Source organism: Microcaecilia unicolor, chromosome 3 (assembly GCF_901765095.1).
Source record: "Microcaecilia unicolor chromosome 3, aMicUni1.1, whole genome shotgun sequence".
In the NCBI taxonomy this organism is placed as follows: domain Eukaryota; kingdom Metazoa; phylum Chordata; class Amphibia; order Gymnophiona; family Siphonopidae; genus Microcaecilia; species Microcaecilia unicolor.
The window spans coordinates 347798477-347826274 of NC_044033.1; the positions used below are offsets into that span (position 1 = coordinate 347798477).

General features: G+C 40.5%; 1 protein-coding gene across 1 annotated transcript in view; it reads right to left on the reverse strand.

Annotated features, from left to right (window-relative positions):
* The window catches only part of MTHFD1L (methylenetetrahydrofolate dehydrogenase (NADP+ dependent) 1 like), a gene marked incomplete at its 5' end in the record, with an annotated part of 452100 nt that overhangs the window by 325596 nt on the left and 98706 nt on the right, over window positions 1-27798 (reverse strand). The window contains 3 exon segments of the mRNA XM_030195103.1: window positions 310-356; window positions 9183-9319; window positions 17317-17490. Of these exon segments, the coding sequence (XP_030050963.1) occupies window positions 310-356; window positions 9183-9319; window positions 17317-17490 (358 nt within the window).

The window sequence follows — 27798 nt, forward strand, 5'->3', positions numbered from 1 at the left end:
GTTATGTAACAGGATTTTCATTCAATATCACAGAGCTTTAATACTACAAAGATATGGTGTTACAAACTAAAAACACAATGTACTGACTATAATCAAAAGCCTCTACAAAAGAGATGTGCCTTCAATCATTTCCTGAACTACACAACAGAAATAATTTGTCTGAATTCTATACACAACTCTTCTACTTTAATTTTTCCCCCAAAATCTGCTTGGTTTTGTTTTTTGGTCTCCTGCTAAGCACCCTCTTTAAATTTTGTTTCATTTTCTCAGGGACTAGCTTAGGGAATTAATAATTTTAACTTTTCTCACCTCTTCCATAGGAATCACCTGCGCGTATCCACCTCCTGCCGCACCACCTGAGGAATTAAGGGCACATCACCAAGTCAGACCAACTCTAGCTCTGTAAAAGCTCTTAACACATGAGAAATAAGGCGGACAAGGGAAGCAATTTTTAAATACTATTCATTGTTGAAAACTACATATGCAGTTTTAAAGTACACAATTGGTACACTTTCTTCAAAGATAAATTAACTTTGCCTTTCTTTGAAAATTAGCAAATATAATTTTCGTACAGTTGAAGCATCTGTGTATTCTGAGCATGTTATTTGTACAAGCAACAAGATAAGGTAAGAACTAGAAGAGGGACAAAATAGCATGGAAATAGTTGAAATAATATGCACCCCATTTTCCTGTCCTGAACATGCCCATCTTTTATGACAGAGCTAAAAGGATGCACACACACTATGGAACTTATAAAATTCAAACTGCTGGCACTAATGTTTTGGACTATTCACGCCTATGCACCTCAATACCTGCAAAGCTTAGTTAGAACCTATGTTCCAAATCAGGTAATGAAATTAACTGATAGCCAGGTAATGATTATACCATACAGTTTGGAGACACGATTACCAATGACATGGGCACAGGCTTTTTCAGTCGCAGAACCGGTAATGTGCTGTGCTCTTTATCATGACTTGAGGGATGAATTTATTAACCTTTCAAAATAAAGAAGGCATTTTTACTTAAAGAAGTCTAACCTTAGAACCTTTGTTAGGTGGTAAGTAGGGGTCTATTATGTTTTTTCTTTTAGGCTTTATGCTATTGTTCTTATGATTGTAGTCATGCTTTTGTAGTAAAGTGTGCCATACTAGGTTTAGTAGTTTGTTAGTGTCTACCTTTAGATCATAAAAATAACACACACGTCAATTTATTATTAGTGATGCTCTAACTTTTGTAATCAGCTGAGAGAAGGAGTTGCTCCCGGATTGGTAGACAATAAGATTTTGTGAAATGAATAGACAAACTTCAGTGTACTCAGGCCCTGATGTAGTAAGCTGCACCATCCTTTAGCACATGTCTACTCTTGATTTTCCCACATTAATCTTACTCCCCACGTAGTAACAATTTTTAGCATGGAAAAATCAGTAATAAAATCACTGTGCTAAAGGGCTGCATATAATGGTCATGCAAAACAGATGCAAAATCCTGAATTTTAAATTGCTCCAATGTTAAAAAAAAAAAACCTGGTCTAAATTTTAGATTTTTTTATGTTTTAAACTTGTCTCATAGCACTTACTCTATACTACAGATGAAGGCTGGAGTAAAAATGCAGCATAAAAGCAAAAATGTTAAAGAAAGTGCAAAAATTCATCCCAAATGGACCCTGATGACAGCCCTAAGGGGCTATCTGGTTCACGGCATCCCCAGCTCAGGCACCTAGCACAGGGGAGGCCTGAACCAGCTAGCTTCAGATGTTGTTGTTTACCCTCTCCCTCTACACGAATTATACTTGCTGGGTCCAAGAAGGCATCCAGCAGGATGACCTGCTAGGTTTTAGTCTGACAAATAAGGCAATGTCAAACCAGACTGATCATGCTAGGGGTGAGAATGACATGCAGAGTCAGTGATAAGATGCTACTGGATGACTTCCCAGACCACGTGAAACTTATATTTTTGATCAATAAAGTTTAGCTTGTTGTAAAAGAACAATTTCTTACAGCATGTACTGTAGACTGTACCAAAGAGACTGTGACGGAAATAACTAAAGGAGCAAATAGTTAAATTAAAAAAAGCTCTATTTTATTTCTCTCTTCTTTAGCTTTTTCAGCATGCTGTTCCTGGCAGAAGTGTGATACATATTTTATTTTAATATAGCACTGAAAAGGTGCACAGTGGCCTACATAAACGGGAACATAGATTAATTACTAGAAGGATACACTATCTCCTGGATTCTATATAGGTCAGCCAAAGTTGGGCGCTGGAATTTGCATGCACAGCTCAAAGTGGTTACAAAAGAAATAAAATGACGTGAAAAATGGAGAGCAGGGATGTCTGAGCACTCTGGCAGAGAAACACAGAGTTGTGGAGAAGAGTGATATCCTAGTAGGATTCCCCATGCGTGCTCAGGAGCCTTAAAATTATGTTCCATGAGACAGAGGAGAGCACCGCAGGCAAGAGCATATGGAGGACATCGCCAGTAAGTGTTTCTGTCTCCCCTGCTTGTCGATGAAGAAATCTTGTGTAATCTCTCGAGTGAGAAATGCTACTCCAACTTCAGTGTTGAAGCAGTCTCAAAGATATTTGAGTCCTTAGGAGGGAAACTAGATGGCTTAACCAAGGCATTACAAGACAGACTATTCTGGCTGCAGCCTCCTTAGAATCCTGCTTGGAATCAGCTCAGATAAGCACAGCCATCCAAGCAAGGGTGAACTCAAATCTCTTCCTTGCACAAGAGCGCTGCAGCCATCACCATCACTTTGGAGAATATCTTGGGAGCTGTTGCCAAACCAAAGGCAGAGCTCTGAACTGATAATTATCCACTGGCACACAAAATCTCAAGTCTCACCTGTGAGCTTTCCCGATGGGAATATGAAAATATGCTTTGGATAAGCCAAGAGAAGTCAAAAATTCACCCAGTTTGACCAAAAGTATTACAAAACACACAGTTTCCCTTTGAAAATGGAGAACAAAAACAATAGCATACAGTCTCTTCAAATCCAGAATAGACCAAAAGGTGTCTCCTTTCTTTGGCGTTACAATATATAGATACAATATTAGCCTCGACTTTCCTCTTGAAAGGGAACAGACTCAGTGGTGATCAAGTTGAGATGAAAGGTATCCTGCAACACCTTCACCTGAGATTCAGATGTCTTTATGGTGTCCACCTGCAGGTTGAGACAGGATGAGCAACCTTGAGAGTTATGTTATATGGTTCTTCTATGTGTATCTATTCTAAATCACTTCCAGGACCCACTAATCTGACAACAGTCCACTGCTGAAAATATAGATAGTCTGCCCCCTACTTGCATCTCCACAGAAAGAACCCACTGACCTTCACCGGGGACCATCTGGGGCAGCAGATCAAGAAGAGTTGTTGCTGCTTCCCAACCTCTTAGCCCCACAAAAGGAATAAGAACCCTTCTTAAAGATCTTGGAATACCCTCAATCCCTGGCATGAGATCTACGAGCCAATGGCTTAAAGGAAAGGAACCCATCTTCTAGACTCACCTAAATCCGTAACTAACAGATCATCCCAAAAAAGCAGATGATCCTGAAAAGGAAGTTTACTTAAACAAGTCAGAGGTTGAATCAGCTGACCAGTTCCACAGCCATAACCAGCAACAGGCCACTATCACCAAGGCAAACAATCTGAAATAAATGCAAATCAAATCCTAGAAGATATCAGCCAATAAAGCCTCCCCTGACTCCAAAAGAGCCATCTCTGATGAAACTGGGAGCTGCTGAATCCAACCAGAGCAGCTCTACCTTCCAATCATGGGCATCCACTTAGGGCAGAACCTCCTTCAAATGGATTTGTGATTCTTTTGGTCACCGCTGCACTGTCAGAAGAAAAAAACACCTGGGGAAAAGAGTACAACTTATTCATCAATTTAAAACCCTCTAAGTGCCAAATCCAGGACTTTCCATTCTGCAAAGACCATCTGTGACAAAGCTCTGTGAAGAAAGGCCTTAGAAGATTTTCTCAAACCCTCCAAGAAAGGATCACCAATCAAAGGATCATCATCAAAAGTCTGCTCCCGCAAAGCTGTGGAGACATGAAGGGCAGAGACAACTTGATCAATATGCAACTAATTCCTCCCAGCAAAACAAATGAACTACTGGGAAATTATCCCCTTCCTCTGGAAACAGATCTCTAGATTCCAGTAAGAAGTCCCCCAGGGAAAGATCATCACCATTCAGCCTCTGTTCCCCAATGTTTTTCCAAAGAGGATGAGGGATGGACTAGTACTGAGCAATGTCCCAACCCCCAACCAACCTGGGACACTTACTATGACTAGAAGTCCCTCAAGAGGATCCTGAGCCTTGATCAGACCCTGAGACATTCAAGGACTGAGATGTGCCTTTCAGTGAAGGAGCCTGGAGCCCAGAAAGAGCCTGGCTAAGGCACTCTTAAGAGTGCCTGAGAGAACTGTGCTCCTAGAAAAATTGAGAGTCCCCCTCTGGTGCCCCCGAGTTAGGAACAATCTCCTGCAAAGTGGAGGGATGGGGAGGCAGTCCCTGATGCAAGTAAGAACAGAATATGATCCCTCCCTAGACCCAATGAAAGAATCACAATTTGCTGTCAAAATGGCCAACATTCCCCTTGAAAACTGAGGTAATGCGGTGGGGGAAAGACACCTTTCAAGAGAGGATGTCAAAAGATTCCCCATGAAATAGGTCACAGTAAAAGCCTCTAAAATAGCTGCAGTTTCAGCTTAAAGTTATTATATTTTCCCCCTTAGCAATAAAGTTAAGAGAACCCAAATACAAATTATTATTTTTTATTTTTAATTCTGCAGAAAAAGAAAATAGAGAGAGATACTCCCCTCTTACAAATCCCTTTAGAAACTTATACTCAGTGGGCTCTTGGGCCAAGGCTCTGGGCTATGGACGGGCAGCAAATGTCTCCGGGTTTAGGGACCCTTTTACTACGCAGTATAAGCATCTACGCGCGCCCAACGCGGTCCAAAATGAAGTTACCGTATGGCTTTAGCAGTAATTTCATTTTTGGCATGCATCTGATACACACGTCTGAAAAATATTTTCTTTTTGGGCACGTGTAATGGACGCGCGCCAAGTGGAATTTGGTACACGTAGGTCATTAACGCCCAGTTACCATGTGAGTCTTCACCGATAGGTCATTGCCTAGCGGTAAGGTCTCAGACCCAAAATGGTCCATTTTCAGAAAAAAATTTTTAAAGGCCTTTTTTACAAGCGCATTAAAAAAATGGATCGGCGCATGCCCGAAACTTGCACCTACACTACCACAAGCCATTTTTCAGCGCGCCTTTGTAATAGGACCCCTTCATTAGGAGAACGATCATAATCCAACTCCTGGGAGCCTACACCAGCCAGCCTCAACCAGTGAAGTGGGCTGTAGTGTGCATCCAGTGGAGTCAGATCTGTTAATACAAAGTTTCTGCTGTATCTGTCCAATCTGTACCATCTACTGGAGGCAGAGAAATATTAGACAGAAACACAAGAGTGGAAGAATGAAACAGACCAAAAAACACAGGCAAATATAAAGTAAGAGTTCCTCAAAAGTTTATTTGCCAAAAAAACAATGATAATCCATAATGTAGCAAAGAGGCAACAAGTGGCCCTACACGGGACGTGTTTCGACATAACAGCCTTCCTCAGGAGTCTAAAACAAACATAATGCATAAAAACTTACTTCTTATAAATTGAGAAGTGAAAAAATGAAATAAAACAAAAATATGTAAAAAGAGAATCAGTAGATATGAAAAGAGTGTACTGAGCATTTTGTTTCTCTGCTTCCCATTGTTAAAATACTGCTCATCTTTATATTTAGGATACAATATGATCTCATTTGTGTAACTATTATATGATACATTCATTACATTTAGAAAATAACTAATATTGTAATATTATGGCAATTTACTTTTACAACTACATATATCATATTCACATATTGATACATATATTTGTCATGCTCAAATATATTTTCAGGCTTTGTGGCAATGGCACCATTTTGTTATTCCTTTGCAAAACATTTTGTGTCTTTCTAATCTATAATAGATATTATACATCTAAATCATTTCTGGGTTGTATTCACCATTATAGTCGTTTTCTCTTTTGATTTATAAACTCCCACACTATATATGTCAGTATTCAAACACACAAGTTTCATTAATTTCATTTCTTCCACATCCTCACGTTAGAACACTCATTTCCGCCCCTTTTATCAATGAGTACCAGACGCACACGTCATATTAGATATATACGTCATTTTAATATGCATGAGTTCATTGCTATTCATCACGCACACCACTACGTAATTTTACTCTGAACGTTTATTTTGGCGGTTTTCCACAAGCAGGTTTCTAGCTGAGTAAGCCACAAGCGATGCTAGGCAGGAACAATTTCACTTTAAGGTATGTTTTCACGTTCCAGTACATGTTCTCATTCTGGTTTATGTTTTGTTTTTCAAGCACGGCGCCACTAAATGCATAATACAGATGTGCACACAGCACAATATACACGCCAACAGCATTTATTATTTTTCTTTTTTCTTTAATCAAGAACGGTTTACTAACATATTAACAACCTAATAGTATAAATCTTTCAATCTGAGTATAATGTTCAGTTGAAGAGTTAACATGCAGTATTTTATTCCTTACTTTTATGTTCACGCTTTAGGTGTAGCATCGCTCAAAGCTCAAGGAGGCAGCGTTTTCAGCCATACAAATACCTGCAGCACTTAATTACTACTTTTAAATTAAGAAAGGGGTATTGTTTAAATACATTTTAGTTCAACTTATCATGGCTAGATGTAGATTAATTGGGTTTGGTATTTTAACTTTTACAGTTTAGACTACAGAATGAGAATACATAACCACTGCAGGCACTTAATCTGAGCTGGTTTACTTTTATTCAGTTTATAGTATCCATTTAATGACACAGTAAGACAGTGCGTAACATTTCTTAAAGTTTATTCTCAATATAATGTGAGGTTTTATTTCATTTTAATTATTTTTATCATGTTTTGTCATTTGGTCAGTTTACTACTCAGGATGGTCATTGTTTCAAGTAAATTCCTATTTCTACCAAACCAGAGACGAGTAGACAGACACACACAGTGCTAGAGTTTTACAAATTCTAGCTTTTAGACACTGTCTGCATTTTTCTAGCATTTTTGTCCTGCAAAAATGCACATTGTCCGCAAATAGTGAAATTTAACCTAACAGCCGTATTTTTCCAGCATTTTGAACAATTTTAATTCTTGATTTTTAAGACTGTGTCTGTATTTCCCCAGCATTTAGCTCTGCAATTTTGGAAAATCCATTTTATCCCCAATAGTGAAGTTCATAGGTCTGACCAAAGTGACATGCACATCAGTTTATACACTTACCTTAGCACGCATTCTCTATTATTTGTTATATCATTTTTATAACACACTAGTAATAAAGGCCCATTTCTGGAGCAAATGAAACGGGTGCTAGCAAGGTTTTCCTCCCCAACCCCCCCTCCCTACCCACCTCTTCGTCGTTGTGAAGGGACTGACACCATTGCTCCGCACCTCGTCAACACATGCCACCTTCATCACCTGAGTCCTTGTTCGTTGTGAAGCCACTGACGCCATTGCTCCGCCCTCGATCTGTGATGCCATTGCTCCGCCCTCGACGTCATCATGTTTGACGCGAGGGCGGGGCCCGAGACAGTGATTTCGGTGGCTTCACCACCATGAATCCTTCGAACCCGAAGGAAGTGCCCGAAGTGACACTGACGTCAGTGTCCTCAGAACGTTGAGGGTGAGTTTTATTATATAGGATATGGTGTCTAGTTAATAGCTTTTTGGCTCATCCTTATAGTTTTTAGGCTCATCATACTGATGGCATCTCTTTTTGTTACACATAGTGTCTTGCTAATTTTCTGCACAGGATATCCACGACTATCATCTTCTCACTGCTTTCAAGTTTCTTTAAGGCATGGTTTAATGCATTCCTACAAGCATTTCTTTAGCATCTTGTATTCACACATTTTCTGCATGTACTTGCACATTATATTCCTTCTGATTTTCATATCTACCGATTCTCTTTTTACATATTTTTGTTTTATTCCATTTCATTTTGTTTTATTTCATTTTTTCACTTCTCAATTTACGAGGTGTAAGTTTTATTTATGTTTTAGACCCCCTGAGAAAGGCTTTTATGTCGAAACACGGCCCGTGTAGGGTCACATGTGTTGCCTCTTTGCTATATTATGGATTATAATTGGTTTTTTGGCAAACAAACTTTGGAGGAATTCTTACTTCATATCTGCCTGCGACTTTTGAACCGTTTCATTCTTCCACTCTTGTGTTGCTCTTTGACTTTTTTTGTGGAAGCTGTGCGGACCCTTCTTTTGGCTGGCAGAGAAATATTGACAGGATCCTTGCTGCACCATCTGTTATACTGGTGACATCATTAGAATCTTCAGGTTTTTTTCTCTGCCCTGCTGATAAGGGGACATAACTCACTAGTCTGTACTAGTCTAGAGGGATAAGGAAGCTAACATTGAGAAACAATGTACACAAATACCTTATGTTTGAGTATTGATTGAGTGAGCACAGACTGAAAATTAGGCAGCATGATAACAGATAAGATAGTTCCATGCCACAAAGGGCTTACAATAAAAATGGGAAGAAAGGGCACATGCAAGAAATACAAGGATAGGATAGCTACTACAGGAATGGTAAGGTGAAATATCAGACAAGAGGACAGGGAGGCAGTGGAAGGGGGTGGTTATGGTATCAATTGAGTGCCTTGCTGAATAAGTGCCTATCCAAGCAATAAGTGAAAAGTGGAAAGATAACAATGAGTCTGGTAAAGCTTCAAGGCAAAATGATCTCCAGTAAAAGGGGACAGAGGTGTCAGATAGCTGAAGAGACTGAAGGCGGGGAGGGAGTAAGCATAAAAAGAAACAGGTCTGGATACCATGTACATGTATAACTGTGCAGTTGGTAAATCTTTTCAACTACATCACAGCCTTACATACTGAATGCATTCTACATGATGTTCAAGTTAGGAGGACGAGCAGTCTTAATGCTCTGTATAATGAGTCTACCATCTGGTAAAATAAGGCCGAGTGCTTTAAAATCTGCCACATTCTTATATAACTAATGTGCATTCCCTCATTGTTTAAGCAAGGTGTGAAAAGATTATCTAGATACATTTAAATACCTTTCACTCCAAAGGTGGGGCCTTGAGAAGGCTGCCTTAAACAAGCAAATGAATTAACACGTGTGTGGGCAGTCAGAGCTTGTGCAAGGCCAACCGTGACAGTACTTTTACCCTCTCCAAGGGGTGTAGGCGTTATCCTATTAATAATAAAAATATGATTATTAAAAAAAAAAAATCAAGCAATTTGTACAAAGTCCAAGTAACACAAGATTTTAAAAAACAAAAGCCAACAAACTCTGATGACAGATTGCACAAACAAAAATCACCAACATTATGGGAATATTTGAGTTCAAGGCAGCCAGATGAACATTTCCTATGTAAGATCATTTTCCTGTGTGATTGGAGTACTGCAACGCATATTACACATTTTCAGCTCAAGCTAGACAACTTCACTGTATGTGTGTCTCCTGTTTAAATTAAGCAGCTCCAAAGAACAAAAGAAAAAGAAAAATGTGATTTTAATAATTTGTGCTAAAACTTGGCAACAGATAAGACAGGTAGCATTCATTCTGATCTAGCTTTCCTCATAACCACAAAACCCTATACTGCAGTCCTTCCAAACTTTTATTCAATTTGACCTCCAATAGTGAAAACAAAGTATCAGACTTCCATTCCCCTTCCATGCCATCTCACTTATTTTCTCCTCCCCCACTTATCCAAAGCATAAAGGCAGCAGCAGTTGTGGTGGTGACAACAGCAGCAACAAACAGTGCAGGACCTTGTATGTCAATCTGAACTCACAGACCTCAATACTTTGCAGGGTTTCTAGTGTAAGAGGAAGCCCACATGGGAGAAGAGGTGGGACACGTGAATGTACATTCACTCACAGGCCCTATGCTAACTACCACTATTAGGTGTAGATCACAGTGGAAGTCCAGAGAGAAAAAGCAACCTTGTTTCTGTGACCCATTGTACTAATAATGTGACCCTATCTGGGGTCTTGACCCACAGTTCGGGAACAGTTGCTATACTTATTCTCAAAATATCCTCTGAATCCTTCTGAATGGGCAGCTGCCAGGAGAAGTCTTTCAGCCAGTGGCGTAGCTACAGGGGGCCACAGGGCCTGGGCCCCCCCAAATTGGCTCTGGGGCACCCGGTTTGGCTGGCGAGGGTCCCCAACCCCCACCAGCTAAAGTGTTTGTCCCGCGCTGGTCTCACATTGCCTGGCACCCAGTCCTGTTTTCAGTCACTGTGCACGCTCGTTTTAATGAAACTGAGCATTTCATTAAACGAGCATGCACAGCGACTGAAAACAGAACAGGGCGCCAGGCAACGTGAGACCAGTGTGGGGAAACACTTCAGTTGGTGGGGGTTGGGGACCCCCACCAGACAAGCTACCTTTGCAGTGGCAGGGTGGGAGCGGTGGCGGGGGGCAGAAGCGGCTGCAGAAGGGCGGCGGCGGGGAGGCGGGCCAAAATGTGCCCCCCCCCCCACCTTGGGCTCTGGACCCCCTCCCGTCAAGGTCTGGCTATGCCCCTGCTTTCAGCAGCTTTTAATACAGTTGATCATGCGCTTTTGATGTCCAGATTGTCATCCATCGGAATTTCAGGTACAATATTAAATTGGCTTTCTTCCTATCTTCAAGATAGGACTTATACTGTATACCGTACTCTGGTAAGATTAATTCTCTTTTCCTTACCACCTAACATGTGGAGTCCCACAAGGGATTTTAGTGGCTCCAATTCTTTTCAACATTTTAATGACAACTCTTTTCACAGTTATACAATCACTTAACAGGTACTGCTTATGGGGATGATTTTCAGATTATAACTACCATTGAATTTACCAACTGGCAGGCTCTCTCTTCTCTCAATGAAACATTAGTGGAAATGGCTAACTGGTTGAAGAGCATAAAATGAAACAACCCAGAAAAGACACACAAAGACACATACACACACACAAAAGGGGATGATCTTTAATGAAACAAGACACATTAACATTAAGATCTCACATTCAGATGGCAAGCTGTACCATAAACTGGGCCTCTTTAAAAATTCTAAGGGTTTTTCTGGATGAGGAATTAACCTTTAAACTTCATATATCATATCTCACTTTAAAAGTATTACCACAAATTATGCATGATTTGGTCAGTCAAATCTTTCTTCACTACTGATGTTTTGAGATTAATAAATTTCCACAGTACTGAGCAATGTAAATTATTACAACTTTTTACTAAAACAATTGGTGTCATTGATATTTGCCACCTTCAATTGCTTCAGAACTCTGCTATCAGGCTACTTAAAGGGGCGTGAAAATGGGATCATATCACTCTGTTATTAAATGAAGAACCCTGGTTACCAATTCTTCACAGGATTTCTTTCAAGATTATTTCTCTAGTACATATTCTAGAATACCTTCATCTCTGACTAGATACATTATTCCATATACTCCACTCAGATCACAGAGGTCACTTTAATAGAATCTTTTAGTTGTACCCTCCTTTCACCATATTCATTTAACCTCGATAAGGGATTGTATTTTTACATTTAGAACCCTCCTACACCCTATTTAGGAAAATTTGAAAGCATACGCATTGTTACTTAAAACAGGAAGGAAAAAGCAATGGAATCTACAGCACAGATGGTGCATAAACCTTTACAGCATAATTCTTTACTTTTTATTTTCATTTCTGTTTAGATGATATAACTATCTTTTTTTTCTTTCACTCTAACCCCTCCTACATTATTATATTTGTAAACCACTGCGACAGATTCTCCAAACAGTGGTATATTAGGTAACAATAAACTAAACTCCTTATCCCACATTACTGTAAGGAAGGATTACTCAAAGTTGCAAGACAAGAAATTGTACTTTAAACTGACTATTGAGCCTAGAGAGTAGTGGAAGAGCTGAGGGAAACAGAGGTACATAGAGGAGGCCTATAGGGACGTAGAGAAGTCCCACTTCCAGCCTGGCAATCCTGTGCTGCCTTGGAGGAGGAAGGTCTTCTAAAAGGAGAGCATCACCCTGATGCAGCTGGAAGTAATCCTGTAGCCAGGACCAGCCCACTACGGGATGCAATATCCTCTCACACTGAGGATGCACCTCCAGGACCTTCTGCCCAGGAGGGAAGGGTTAGGACAGGTGTTCTAGTTGGTGGTTCGATCATTAGGCATGTAGATAGCTGGATGGCTGCTGGACGTGAGGGATCGTCAGGTCACTTGCCTGCCCAGTGCGTGGAGGATCTCACACATCACCTAGATAGGATTTTAGATAGTGCTGGGGAGGAGTCGGCTTGCTTGGTACATGTGGGTACCAATGACATACGAAACTGTGGAAGAGAGGTTCTGGAAGCCAAATTTAGGTTCTTAGGTAGAAAGCTTAAATCCAGAACCTCTAAGGTAGCATTTTTTCAAAGTGCTCCCCGTTCTACATGCAGGGCCCAAGGGACAGGCAGAACTCCAGAGTCTCAATGCATGGATAAGGCAATCGTGTAGGGAGGAGGGTTTTAAATTTGTAAGGAACTGGTCAACATTCTGGGGAAAGGGAAGCCTATTCCAGAATGATGGGCTCCACCTTAACCAGGATGGAAACAGGCTGCTGGCATCGGCATTTAAAAAGGAGATAGAGCAGCTTTTAAACTAGAAACTGGGGGAAGGCCAACAGTCGTTCAAAAGCACATGGTTTAGAACAAGGTATCTTTCAAAGATATCATCAAAACAGGGAAGATATGGTATACTAATAAGCGAGGTTGCAATAGAGACCATAATAGACCAGGTGTCTTTAAATAAAAATAAGACAAAAAATTGCTGTCAACTGCTGAGCAAGATGTAAATAGGAACAACAAACAGTTTGAAATGTCTATATGCGAATGCCAGAAACCTAAGAAATAAGATTGGAGAGCTGGAATATATTACACTAAATGAAAAATTAGATACAATAGTCATCTCTGAGACCTGGTAGGAGGAGGATAACCAGTGGGACACTGCCATACCAGGGTACAACTTATATCATAGTAATAGGGTGAATTATAAGTACATAAGTATTACCATACTGGGACAGACAAAAGGTCCATCAAGCCCAGCATCCTGTTTCCAACAGTGGCCAATCCAGGTCACAAATACCTGGCAAGATCCCAAAAAAGATAAATGCATTTTATGCTGCTTATCCCAGAAATAAGCAGTGGATTTTCCCAAGTCCAATTTAATAATGGTCTATGGACTTTTCCTTTAGGAAGCCGTCCAAACCTTTTTTAAACTCTGCTAAGCTAACCGCCTTTAGCACATTCTCTGGCAACAAATTCCAGAGTTTAATTACACGTTGAGTGAAGAAAGATTTTCTCCAATTTGTTTTAAATTTACCACGCTGTAGCTTCATCGCATGCCCCCTAGTCCTAGTATTATTGGAAAGCATAAACAGACGCTTCACGTCTACCTGTGCCACTCCATTCATTATTTTATAGACCTCTATCATATCTCCCCTCAGCCGCCTTTTCTCTAAGCTAAAGAGCCTCAGCCACTTTAGCCTTTCCTCATATGGAAGTCGTCCCATCCCATTTATCATTTTCATCGCCCTTCTCTGTACCTTTTCTAATTCCACTATATCTTTTTTGAGATGCGGCGACCAGAATTGAACACAATATTCGAGGTGTGGTTGCACCATGGACCGATACAAAGGCATTATAATGTCCTCATTTTTGTTTTCCATTCCTTTCCTAATAATACCTAACATTCTATTTGCTTTCTTAGCTGCCACAGCACACTGAGCAGAAGGTTTCAATGTATCAACGATGACACCCAGATCTCTTTCTTGGTCAGTGACTCCTAATGTGGAACCTTGCTTTATGTAGCTATAATTCGGGTTCCTCTTTCCCACATGCATCACTTTGTACTTGCTCACATTAAATGTCATCTGCCATTTAGACACCCAGTCTCGTAAGGTCCTCTTGTAATTTTTCCAATATCCTTCTGTGATTTAACGACTTTGAATAACTTTGTGTTCTCAGCAAATTTAATTACCTCACTAGTTACTCCCATCTCTAGGTCATTTATAAATATATTATAACGCAGCGGTCCGAGCACAGACCCCTGGGGAACCCCACTAACTATCCTTCACCATTGAGAATACTGACAATTTAACCCTACTCTTTGTTTTCTATCTTTTAACCAGTTTTTAATCCACAATAGGACACTACCTCTTATCCCATGACTCTCCAATTTCCTATGGAGTCTTTCATGAGGTACTTTGTCACGCCTTCTGAAAATCCAGATACATAACATCAACCGGCTCACCTTTATCCATATGCTTCTTCACCCCTTCAAAGAAATGTAGTAGATTGGTGAGGCAAGATTTCCCTTCACTAAATCCATGTTGGCTTTGTCTCATTAATCCATGCTGTTGAATATGCTCTGTAATTTTGTTCTTTATAATAGTCTCTACCATTTTGCCCGGCACTGACGTCAGACTCACCGGTCTATAATTTCCCGGATCTCCTCTGGAACCTTTTTTTTTTTTTTTAAATCAGCACTGCATTGGCCACTCTCCAATCCTGTTTATATCTTTTTGAAGGTGCAGTCTCCAGAACTGTACATAGTACTCTAAATGAGATCTTACCACAGACTTATACAGAGATATTATCACCTATTTTTTACTGCTGGTTATTCCTCTCCCTATGAACCCAAACATCCTGAGAATCTTGCATGTTCTTAAAGCTGAATTCTTCTTTTTTTCTTGTCCTTACTTTGCAAAACTAAATACACTCTGGATTGGAGTTTCTAATTGATAGATTAATCTAAGTTTGTGTTTGTTGCTTGTTCTACAGCTTCATTTATAGATTGGTTCACTGCTCTTCCATTCCACCTAGTCCGTCCTATTTTACTAGCATCTCCTTGAGGACGTGGTTCCCAAACCAGCTCCTGGAGACACCTCAACCACTCAGGTTTTCAGGATACCCACAATGAATATTCATGAGTGAGATTTGCATGCACTGCCTCCAATGCATGCAAATCTATCTCATGGATATACTGAAACTCTGACTGGCTGGGGTGCCTCCAGGACCAGGTTTGGGAACCAGTGTCTTGAGGTATTTCCTATTCCCCCACAATACTGCTACATCAAATAAACTGATAGTGATTTGAAACTTACACCTCTTTTTAACTTATTTAAAATGATGATAGATATACCGACAGATGAAGAGCAAGAGGCAGATAGTGAGATAAATATGAGAGAGACAGGCTTTCTACTTTTTACCTGTTCCATATACAGAATTCAGTTTTGGTTGACATTTTCAAGTAATACTTGAAAACTGATCATTAGAATTAATAAACGTTTGTCTTTTAAATGAAAGAGTACCAGAATTGTGAACACCAGAACTGTAAACAAAGAGGTTAACTCATGAAACCAAAACCAGATAACATTTACTGTAGAAATAAATGTTATTTGTCTAAAAAATGTGGTTACAGTTGATGGGACTGAAGATGGGCTTGATAAGTTATGCGCTTTCAAGAGTTTTGACTTGGCTGGCTTCTTGGAAGCCTCTCTGGATAATATTTCTGTTTTAGCTACACTTCTTGTCTCTCTTCTGTCAGAACTGGATAATTTATTGATTTTGAAATATTTCAGTAAGAAAAAAAAGATAAGTTCTGCTTATTCTCCTGTTCATACATTATGATCTTCCCAAACATATCTACAGACTGTACTGACAATATCTAAGCTTCATTTTGCCATCTCTCAGTATACAGCTTTTGGTTGTGTGGCTCCAAAAACTTTAGAATGCCTGCCCTTTAAGACAGAAAGCTTCATATAAGAAGTTTAAGTTGGGTGTTAAGACATGGCTTTTCATCTTCATTTTTTACCCAATTTAAGCCATAGCTATTTTGACTTGGTGGATCTTGGTTTACCTGTGGCATCTTGCCAGTAGTATGATGTCTTCTTATTTTACCTTTTGTGTCTCTAATTATTGTAATCTTCTAGAATATCTTTGTTGTGCTATACTTTCCCTCCTTCTTGTGTGTTTTCAATAGTCCCCTTTCCATATGTGTCCTATCTGTCTGTCCTAGCCTTATCCCTTGTTTGTCCTGTCTGTCTGTCCTGATTTAGATTGTAAGCTCTTTTGAGCAGGGATTGTCTTTTCTTCATATTCAATTGTGAAGTGCTGCGTATGACTGGAAGCGCTGTAGAAATGATTTGTAGTAGTAGTAGTAGTTTTGTTGTCATAAATTGTGTGCCTTTTTTATATCGTTTAACTTTTCCATTTTGTACACTGGCTTAATGTTAATGTAAAAGGAGGTATATGAAATCTTACTAAATAAATAATTTTGTGGACAAAGATGAAGGTCTTCTCCAAAGTGGCTTGTGCCACACATTGTAGGAGAGTGACCTTTGTGCAAATGAAAGCTGGAATCTCAGCGATTGGGATTTTTTATTTTTTTTTTTAAATGCCTGGTCAGCCTCCAGTGCACAATTATATGATTTTTAGATCCTCTCTGTTTGGAAACATTTCTAGTTGACAAAAAGGTACGATTAATTATATCTAATGTTTTTCAGGTATAAGTAGGAAGAGAGGGATGGATTAGTGGATGAAATTTATGAGGTACATTTTTGAGGCTAGGAATTCTCATCTCTAGTTCTTTTTCTTCCTCTTTTTATTCTTTCAATTAGTTGATCTTCCTCTTTACTTGAGTTTGCAGCTGAGCAGACTTTAGTATAAGTATAATCTGTGCCTTCCTTTTTTTGCTTTACAGTTTCTTACAGGCTTATACTGATATACTGCATATCACAAATCCACACTATCGGGTGGTTTTTCTTCATTTTTGTTTTGATATAAAACCATTTTGGATCTTTTTGAGGGAATATATATGTATGGTTAGTGCAGTGGGCTGAGAACTTGGGGAATCTAGGTTTGATTCCCACTGCAGCTCCTTGACCCTGGGCAAGTCACTTACTCCTCCATCGGCCCAGGCACAAACTCAGATTGTAAACTCACTAGGGATAGAAAAAGTACCTGCATTTAGTATATATGTAAACCACTTTGGTTGTACTAACAGAAAGGCGGTATATCAAATCTATGACCCTTAACCCTTTTATGCAAGTATATTTGAAATATAATTTTCTAAACCTCAGTTTTTAAAAATGAATTAGGTTAATCCAACAGACTAAATACAGTTGAAGGTAGTTGTGCACTGCTTAGTCTTACCCAGCAACCAAAATGTACTTTCCATCTGGTTGTTCTTTTAACCTTTCCAGCAGAGAGAGACGTACTTTGGCTTTAGTTCGGCCATAGATTTCAATTTCATCTGCAAGCAAGCCTATCTCCTTGGCAAGCACATCAACTGCTTTTGGACTTTGTGCCCGAGAGATCTCTATGTCACTGGAGAAGAAAAACAAACAGGGGGTAAAAAGACTTCTCTCTGCTTGGGTGGTCAACATTATAACATTAACAATCCTGAGCACAGCAACAATACATGTACTGTTATCAAAATCCTCTTCAGCTGACACCACCAAAAGGAGTTTATCAAACTAGCTAAAAACCAGACAATGCAAGTTAACAGATAGTGAGTACTATCTAATTAATTCATTTCAGCAATTGCAATTTAAGCAGTATATCATAAGATATTCATGTTACCTTATATAGCATGTGGCAGATTATATATACATTTTTAAGAGGGGGAGGAAGAGAATTACACAATAGCAAGAATATGAATAGAAAACAAGCTACTGTCATATTCATCCAAGCATAACTATTTCTTGCAGAGGCGGATCAAAACTGCTTTTTTCAGTTTCACCCAAAAACAAAATTGCCACTGAAACCGTCTGAAAGTTTTTGGCCAAAACTCATCACCTAGTTTCAACCGAAACAGAAAACTCAAGTTTGGTTGTGTAAAGGTGAACCAGCTGGGGACTGTAACAGCTTCCAGTCTGCATCCCTCTGCTAAACCCACAGTAGCCAAACCACAATACAATGCAGTATATTTTACCTCTAATCAAAATAGCCTCTACAGACATGGACTGTAGCAAATGAAAATAAACTAAAAGCCACAGTACTTTTACAATGGCTGACTCTGCGCCAACTTGAAGTGACAACGGACATCATTAATACACAGAGAGGCTAATTCCTAAGGAGCTCACCACCTCAAATTTACAGACTTAAATTCCTGCTAAAATTTTGCATTAAAAAAAAGTATTTATTTGGAACACTTTATTTACCATATAAACTATTGTGCAAGATCATAACTGCATCACTTGCAATCACAGTATGAACCCAAGAATAAAAACAACAACAAAAAAAAAAAGAATACAAAGAGTAGTGCCTCCCCCCCTCCCCCCAGGACTACGTTACATTTCCTGCTGTAGTCAGGGCAGGAGTGATGTCCCAGTTGTGGCAGCCATTTTCAGAGCAGAGCCGGAACAGACATGACTACCTGGGGGATCTCTCCTGCCTTAATTATACCCCTAGACCATTAGGGATTGTAAAATAGCCCCAGGGAGTCCACAGGGGGAGGGGGGAAACCAGAAGCAAGGGCAACTTCTACTCGGGGGGGGGGGGGGGGGGGGGGGGAATAGGGAAGCAAACGGGACAAAGCACAAATTTTCAGCTTCAACCAAAAAACACATGGTCATTTTCAGCCATATCAGAAAGCATTTCAGTCAAAACCGAAACCAGGCAGAAAAAGAATTTGGGGACAGTTTCAGCACAGAAGGTTGATCAGTCTCTAATATCTTGCTGGATACTCGAACAAGAATTGGGGGCCTCAAACCAGTCATTTTCAGGATATCCCTAATAATATGAGAAGTAGTGTGAATTCCCACTTCAGGCACAGGCAGCTCCTTGTGACTCTGGGCAAGTCACTTAACCCTCCATTGCCCTATGTAAGCCGCATTGAGCCTGCCATGAGTGGGAAAGCACGGGGTACAAATGTAACAAAAAAAAAAAATACAATTCTATCAACGGTACAGCAAGTCAATTTCATATATATTCTTCACAGTTTAGGGTCCCTGAGGATCAAAGCAGCCCAACTCTTCTCTATATACCAGGCAAGGCTATCATTTCCTCATAACCAGCCAGAAAAGCACTCACCCATAGCAGGTGTTATCCAAGGACAACAGGCCAAGAATTCTCACAGCTGGGTGATGTCATCCGACGGCGACCGGTGCAGATGCTGACAAATTTGAGAAATTTCTAGTAAAACTCCACTGCGCAGGAACTGGTCCCTCAATCATATACGATAGTTAAAGAATACAACTTAAAGGGGAGGTGAGAAAATATGCGAGAATACTTGGCCTACAATCCTCAGAGAACAACAGTAACAGGTGAGCAACTTTACTTTCTCCGAGAACAAGCAGGTCTTCGTATTCTCACAACTGGGAATTCATAGCTACCAGGCTCACTGAAGATAATCCTAGGAGAATAGAGAAATGTCAAGGCCTGGAAGTCTATTAACCTGAAAATATTTACATACTAGCTGCGAAGGTGAAGCCAGGAACTAAACAAAATTGGGCCTAGGGAGAGGATTTGGATTCGAGACACGGAACAATTTTTCCAGGACTGCCTGTCCGAACTGGCTATCATGTCGGGTATTTATTTATTTGTTACATTTGTATCCCACATTTTCCCACCTCTTTGCAGGCTCAATGTGGCTTACATGGTACCGTAAAGGCATTCGCCCAGTCCAGTAAGAACAAATACAGTGTGACGTGTGGTAGGATAATGTTCATGTGTTACAGACACATTTGGGAATCATAGGATAAGGTTTATGTGTTACAGTCATATTTGGAATCTTAGAGAGGTAGTGGTGGAAATCTACATCACAGAGTAGTAGGGTCGCTATCTAGGCCCACTCGAAAACCTCCTAGAAAAGAAGGCTACAACTGGAGGAGTTTAGATGGTATCTGTATGTTTCTTGATGAGGTCCACGACCTCTTCTATCTACAAACAGGTTGACACCTCGATAAGGAATGTTCGCTAACCTCTCCTGAACTACTGGTTCTAGGTCAGAGGTGCAGCCATGAGAGTCTGTACATCCCCAGTCATGGTGGAGAGTCTAGAGTAATATACAAAAAAGTTGTACGCACCGCTGGCCAGATACTTTCTACAGTTCAGCTGTTTAATGGCTAATTGGCAAAACTATACTGCCTGCTCCTGTGGGAGGGAATCCGCAAGACTTGGTGTATTGCGGACCAAAGGCTGCAAGTAAAGGCTCGTATAGAGCTGATAGGGCTGGATGCAGGCAATAAGCATCGAGGTCTGAAAAGGTTTCCTCCAAAACGAGTCCCGTGTCTGAGCCTCTCCTACCAGAGGGCACCAAGGCATGAGTCCTTGAACTCCTAAGCTCGTGTGAAGGTGGATTCGACCACTAGAGAATTGAAGCAACTAGGCCCTCAAACCCGGGAGCCTCCTAGATACGATACTGCGTATCCACCTTATTAAGTGCAACCTGCACTGAGAGGTGAGACTCCCAGTTCTTTTTCAGTGCATCTTTAAAGGATAGGATGCAATGGAACTGTGACCTCGTCCTTAGGAGAAGACTCACTCTAGGACAGTTAACATTTCTGCTCTAGGCTCTTCCTCCATCTCTAACTTAAATGGAATGGCAGAAGCCATCTCCCTAAAAAAAACAGTGAGAGAGAGACCCTCAGGTGGAGATTTACCTCTCTCTTCAGGTGGGATGGGATCAGAGGATATCCCATAAGACTCCTCCCCTCCAAGAAACAATGGGTCCTCCTCCGAGTCCCATGAATGGTCAGTCCCACTTAAGACTCTTCACCATACTTGGACCTGGCTGAATGAGTGTGCCTGTCTCGGCTCAGTGGAACCATATCCATGCCCCAAAGAACTCCAAGGTGCAGCCCTATCCTCCAACTCTGGGGAAGCTTTCTCCCTCCAACATCGAGAGCAGTACTGTATGTGTCTATCAGGCATATTTTCAAAGCACTTAGCCTTCCAAAGTTCCATAGGTTTCTATGGAACTTTGGAAGGCTAAGTGCTTTGAAAATATGCCTCTGTCAACACCCTTCAAGGTGCTAACACTGAGGATTTCTGTGCAGGCATGGGCTGAGCCTCAGGAAGGAATCTCGGGCTGATCTGCAGCTAGCGCATGCGACCTTGATGCCCGAGTAGTTTGCAGCTCGAGAGTGCGGGTCCATCACAAAAATCACCCAACTACATTAGGCACAACTTTTGAAGCCACTGGGGGTCTTCTGGGACATCGAGAAAAGAATTGCGACCAAATTAAGCTGCTCAATTGTGAGCCAAAAAAGAGGCAGCTTTCAAGACTAGCAGCTCATAAAAAATAAAGGAGCCAAAGAAACTAACTAAAATAAAGGGAAATTAGAAAGAAAAAGAAGAATTAAAAAATAGCCTAGAAAAGGAAATATACCTGATCAGGAAGGCACTGTGAAAGAGATTGCACTGTGAGGCGAACACAAAATGCATCCTCCCTGCTCTGTGGAAAAACAAGACTGAGGGACCCGCACTCACGCGGTGGGACGCTACTAGAAAGTTCTCAGTTTTGCTAGTCAGTGTCTACATCAGGCTCCATCAGATGATACCACCCAGCTGTGAGAATATGAAAACCTGCTTATCCTGGGAGAACCAGCTTAACACAGACACGTAGCCTTTAGCCTAGGGCAGAGACACTTAAACCAGTGGTGCCCACACCAGAAGAGGTCAAAACAGGGTGTGGAAAAAGGGTCTTGAAATCTGAAGCAATTTAATGAAACTTTATAGACTGAACGAAGGCAGTTATTAGGACAGTTATTAACAGTATAATCAGGGCTGTGGAATCAGTACACCAACTCCGACGCCTTTTATCTTTCTACTGTCCAACTCCGACTCCTACTATGTATAGTGAATCTAAAAGAAATTTAATTACAGAAACAGATATTTATGTACAAAATCAGGCCTAATAGACCAAAAAAAAATATTTATATGAAGTTTGAACAACGAGCCTGAACAAAACATTTTTTTTTAAACATGAAAGTATAAAATGGAGATCCAAGATGGTCGCATAGTGAGTCACTGCTTCAGACGCACAAATTCACTCCAAACAATCGCTGTGAAAGGTCTCTGAATCCCCTGTGCAATGGGGAAAAAAGAGAGGTAAAGTGCAGGGTTCTCCCTCTACCCCCACCGGGACCCACCTGTTGCAGCAACTGACGTTGGAGCAGTTTGGGCTGACGACTGGACCCAAACAAACCTCCTCCCCCTGCTATCGGCGCCAATCGGGGTCTCCCTGAGCCCCGCCCAGCGTGCGGCTTCCCCACAGCCAGGAAGGGAAGACATGGAGGCAAGTCCTGCAACTCGGATTCCAAGTGGAAAGGAACCAAACATGCAGAGAGGGAACCTGCCCATGCTGAGAGAAGCGCTTAGGACAGGGGCTTGGTGGAAGAACGAATTCCTGCACAAATTTTGCCTACACAGACTGAGTACGCTGAACCAGATCCTTAACGCTCCCCCCTGCTCTTTCTTCGGGGCTTTAGTTAAACCTGCCATAGTGACAATGGAGTCACTCTGGGACTTGACTTTTACTTTACACTCTTCTTTGCTATCAATAACTGCTAAACTCTCCGCTGAAATTAATGTATTGTCTGAAGCAGTCCTTATTCAGGCACAGACAACTGCCCAACAATCCTCTGAGGTGAAACAATTAAGCAAAAAATTACAAACACTGGAAACTTTGGGTCACGTCTCAATTAGGGAAAGAAATTTTACCTTCCATCGTTTAGAATATTTGGAGAGTCAATCCAGAAAACTCAACTTGAGACTAACCAACTTTCCTAGATCCCCTTTAATATCACCAATTGATAGGGCAAAATAAATATTTGGTTGACATTGTAGGGATGCCAAGTGACTCACTGCCTCCTTTAGTGCGGGTACAATATTTACAAATGAATAGAAAACTAGATGGTGGGATTTTTCAACCACAAACAGGAGACGGTATGAACCTGACATCTTTTTTAGAATCTTCACTTGAAGTTATCACTCAGAGAACTACTATAGTGGTTTCTTTTGCCTTGGAGATGGATCGAGATGCTGTTTTGAAACTTTCCTTCAGACACTTGGATTCTCTGTTCTTAGGATCTAAAATAAGAATTTATCCTTTGTCTAGAGAAACGTAGAAAAGGCGGAAGGCTTTTTTGGCCATGCGCCAGAGGACTTTAGCTCTAGGGGCTAATTTTGTACTTAAATTTCCTTGTATATGTCGAATATTGTTTCAAACTAATCAATTTAAATTCTTTGATCCTAAACAGTTAGAAGAATTTTTGTTATCTAAAGAAGAGGTTAATGCAGAGGTAGGCAATTCCAGTCCTCGAGAGCCCCAGGCAGGTCAGGTTTTCAGGATATCCACAATGAATACGCAGGAGATAAATTTGCATACCAAGGAGGCAGTACTTGCAAATCTATCTCCTGTATATTCATTGTGGATATCCTGAAAACCTGACCTGCCTGGGGCTCTCGAGGACCGGAGTTGCCTACCCCTGGGTTAATGTAACTGTTAACTAACAGCACACTGTATGATAGGCTGGAGGAGGTAAGATGGATAGCAGTAACTATTAGTCATTATATGGGAAAATGTGGGGTACAACTGCACCAAATAAATAAAATAAATATGATAAAATGTATTTTTATTTTCATTTTCTTGGATCAGATTTCCCTAGTTATAATGGTCAAAGGTGAAATATTTCTTTCCGTTTAATGCTAATAGGGATAATTGATTTAAGTTGTTATTTCCAGTTTCCGTATCATCTCTTTTACAGCTGAATAATGTATAAATGAATAAAAAGAAAAGAAAAAAAAGAAAGTATAAAATGATAAATTTACCATGTTGTAAATTTTTATTTTGCAGTTCAAGTCTGTATATACATATATATTTTTTTTTTACCAACTCCGACTCCACAGTTAGGGCTAGATTCTATGAATAGCACCTGAAAATTCTGTGTGGAAAAAAATATGCCTAGGCATATTCTCTACAGTATGCCTTAATTTTATAGAATAGGTTTAAATTGCCACGCGGTATATAGGATTACGCCGAGCCCCTCTCCACATGACCAAATTTAGTCACGGCCATTTATGCCATGTTTTACTTAACGTAAATCCTGATGCCTAAATTAGGCGTAGAGCGGGTGGATTCTATAATGTGCATAGATTTTAGAAATGCCCACATCCCAATGGCCATGTCCCCTTTTCAATTACACGACTTAGAAATTACCCATTATTACACTGTTGACCAATTTACCAGCTTTCCTAATCTCTGTAAACATTTCTTCATCTGTCTGTTCGTTCTGTCACAGGGGATGGTAGTACAGCCCTACAAAAATACTCCTTCCCATCACACATGGAATTTCTATCCATAATGATTCCACGCTATCTATTTCATGTGGAATGTTTATTTTAATTGACTCAATTCCCTCTTTCATATAGCGTAACCTCCGTCCAATTTCCTTGGATCAACAAGCTGCTTAGAAGTTGAAGGGGATAATGTGCATCCTTTATCCTGCTCTCTCATTAAGCACACCTGGTTTACTTTCAGCATTGTTGAAACCTCTGTACTGGGATTCCCTAAAAGTCCTGTTTCAATAGTATCCTTCAAGGATACTCCGCATCGAACCATGCACTCCTGGGTGACTGTCTGCTTCCCACCCCCCCCCCCCCCCCCCCCCCCCACCACCACCATTCTAGTTTAAAAGCTGCTCTATCTCCTTTTTAAAACTTAGAGCCAGTAGCCTGGTTCAACCCCAGTTAAGGTGGAGCCCATCCTTTCGGAACAGTCTCCCCCTTTCCCAGAATGTCACCCAGTTCCTAATAATCTAAATCCCTCATCCCTGCACCATCAGCTCAACCACACATTGAGACTTTGGAGCTCTGCCTGCCCTTTTGGGTTCTGAAAATGCTACCCTGGCAGATCTGACTTCAGCTTTCTACCTAAGAGCCTAAATTTGGCTTCCAGAACTTCCCTCCCACATTTTCTTACGTCATTGGTACCCACATGTACCAAGACAGCCGGCTCCTCCCCAGCACTATCTAAAATCCTGTCTAGGTGATGCGTGTGCTCCGCCACCTTCACAACAGGAAAGCAAGTCACCAGGCGATCCTCACTTCTACCAGTCACCTAGATATCTACATGCCTATTGATCAAACCAGCTACAACAGCTGTCCTAACTCTTCCCAACTGGGCAAACGTTCTCGGAGACATATCCTCGGTGCGAGAAGATAGCGCATCCCCTCGTGGGCAGGTCCTGGCTACAGCAGTATTTTCTACTTCACCAGGGTGATGCTCTCCTTCTAGGAGACCTCCCTCCTGCAAGGCAGCACAGGGGCTGCCAGTCTGGAGGTGGGACTTCTCTACAATGTCCCTGTAGGTATCATCCATGCACCTCTCTGTCTCCCTCAGCTCCTCCAAGTCTGCTATTCTAGTCTCAACGGACTCATTCTTTGAGAGACAGGAGCTTTTTGCATCAGGCACACAAATATAACCATTCACCATATAGAATTTAACCGGTCAGCAGCCATTTCTAGTTGGTTAAAATAGCTTTGAATATCAGGGGAATAATACATGTCCAAGTAAAAACCTTCAATCAAACATTTTACTAAAATAATTAAAATAAAATAAAAAATCTGAAATACAGTGTTAAATCAAAGAAGTTGCCCACCCCATTCTAGAGGGATATCTGTTCAAGTATGACTCATTTCCATTAACAGTCTTGAAAATCAGAGATGGTATTATATTTTAGCCCTGTATTGTACCAGTACCCATGAAGAATAGTAGCATAGTAGATGACGGCAGAAAAAGACCTGCATGGTCCATCCAGTCTGCCCAACAAGGTAACTCATATGTGTATACCTTACCTTGATTTGTACCTGTCTTTTTCAGGGCACAGACCGTATAAGTCTGCCCAGCAGGATTCCCCGCCTCCCAACCACCAGTCCCGCCTCCCATCACCGGCTCTGGCACAGACCGTATAAGTCTGCCCTCCACTATCCTCGCCTCCCAACCACCAACCCCTCTTCCCCCCACCTACTCCGCCACCCAATTTCGGCTAAGAATGAGAGGAAGTGCAGAATTCTCAAATACACATCCTGGCAAACACCCCAAACGTCTAGACCACTTGGGCAAAAAAGAATTTGGGGTGATGCTCCGCACACAAATTGTAGTCTATTAATGTTTTTGTATTTCTTTTACCATTTAAAATGCCTTTTCTGAGTTACAGTAATGTATGTTTTAATTTTAATTGACTTAATACTTTGATTTTTAACTATGTTTGTATAATATGTTTCTATAAATTAACATCTTATAGATTATTTACACCGCATTGAACTCTGATCAAGAGGACTTAGTGGTCTATAAGCCCTAAATTGATATTGAAGTTGTATCTAAAAATAAAAGAGAGCCCACTTTCCAAGGCACACGCATGCATCAATCAAAAAATATTTATTCTTGGATCTGAGAAACTTATACCCTTGTTAAAATTTTCATGTCCTGCCTAATTAGTCCATACAAATCTGTACACAAGTTATTAGGAGAACACAAGTATGCATGCACACACAGAGAGGCACGCACACACACAGCAATATTATACATCTTTTTTCCTTCCAGAAACGCTACTCAAAAAAGGTAGACAAGTGCAACAAAAATCTCTCTCTTCCACCAAAAAGCCTAGCACACAAAGCAATAATAAAAACCTAATCTTTTCCAAAGAACCCCTCAAATATATCAGCATTGCCATGTTTGGAGTAGAATACTCTATCTCAAGAGAATTACATTTCAAAAAAAATCTCTTATGCTTAATTTCTAATATTCTCCGACAGCCAAACTAAGTAAAACCTTTTCATTTAAGCAGAATGGCAGCCCATATCTCAGAGAGCAAACTATTTCCATCTGGCAATAAGACGAGAATTGTGCAAAGCCTTTCACATCAACTATCATTAATCAGCAGCTGGTCATCAGATGGTGTAGATCAGTGACGTCTAGTACTTACGGACTGAGAATTTCACTAAAGCAGTTCTGCAAAAGGATGTCAGAATGCTGGCAATACTAAGGGCAAGATCATTAAAACACCAAATAGTTTAAAACTGAGCAGCGGACAACACAGACAAAACTGATTTTTATAAATACTTTTCCACAATTCTGTCAGCCTGCAACTCTAAATTATACCTGTCTTATTTGGAGGTAAAAGTGTGTGCTTTATTTCATAATGTACTTATTTTTACCTTCATTGCAATGGAAACATTTTTGGAGAGGGTTAGATTGGGGGAGAAAACTACACACATAGTTTTTGATTTTTTAAAGCTGTGGGTGTAGTTTTGGTCTGAAATGTATCTGCATAGTAAGTGCAAATCCTTGTTCGTTTTCCTTAAAAAAATTTGTTATATCATGTCTTCTATTCCACCACTACTTATTACAGTTCAGGGTGGATTCTACTGATAAGAAACCAGACTAACATGTTCAGGAATCACAGCTAAATACAATCATCAATCTAAAAACATCACCAAACTATTATACCCTAGACATTTGCAGCAAAAAAAAACAAAACAGTATAATCAGCAATTAATTGAAATCAGTATTCAGGAGGCCAAATTTGTGAAAGAAAAACACTTTCAAATGTTTCCTAGAACACAAACAGCATCTGCAAGATCTTAAGAAAAAAAAGATAATGAATTCCAAATTTCTACCATCTGGTA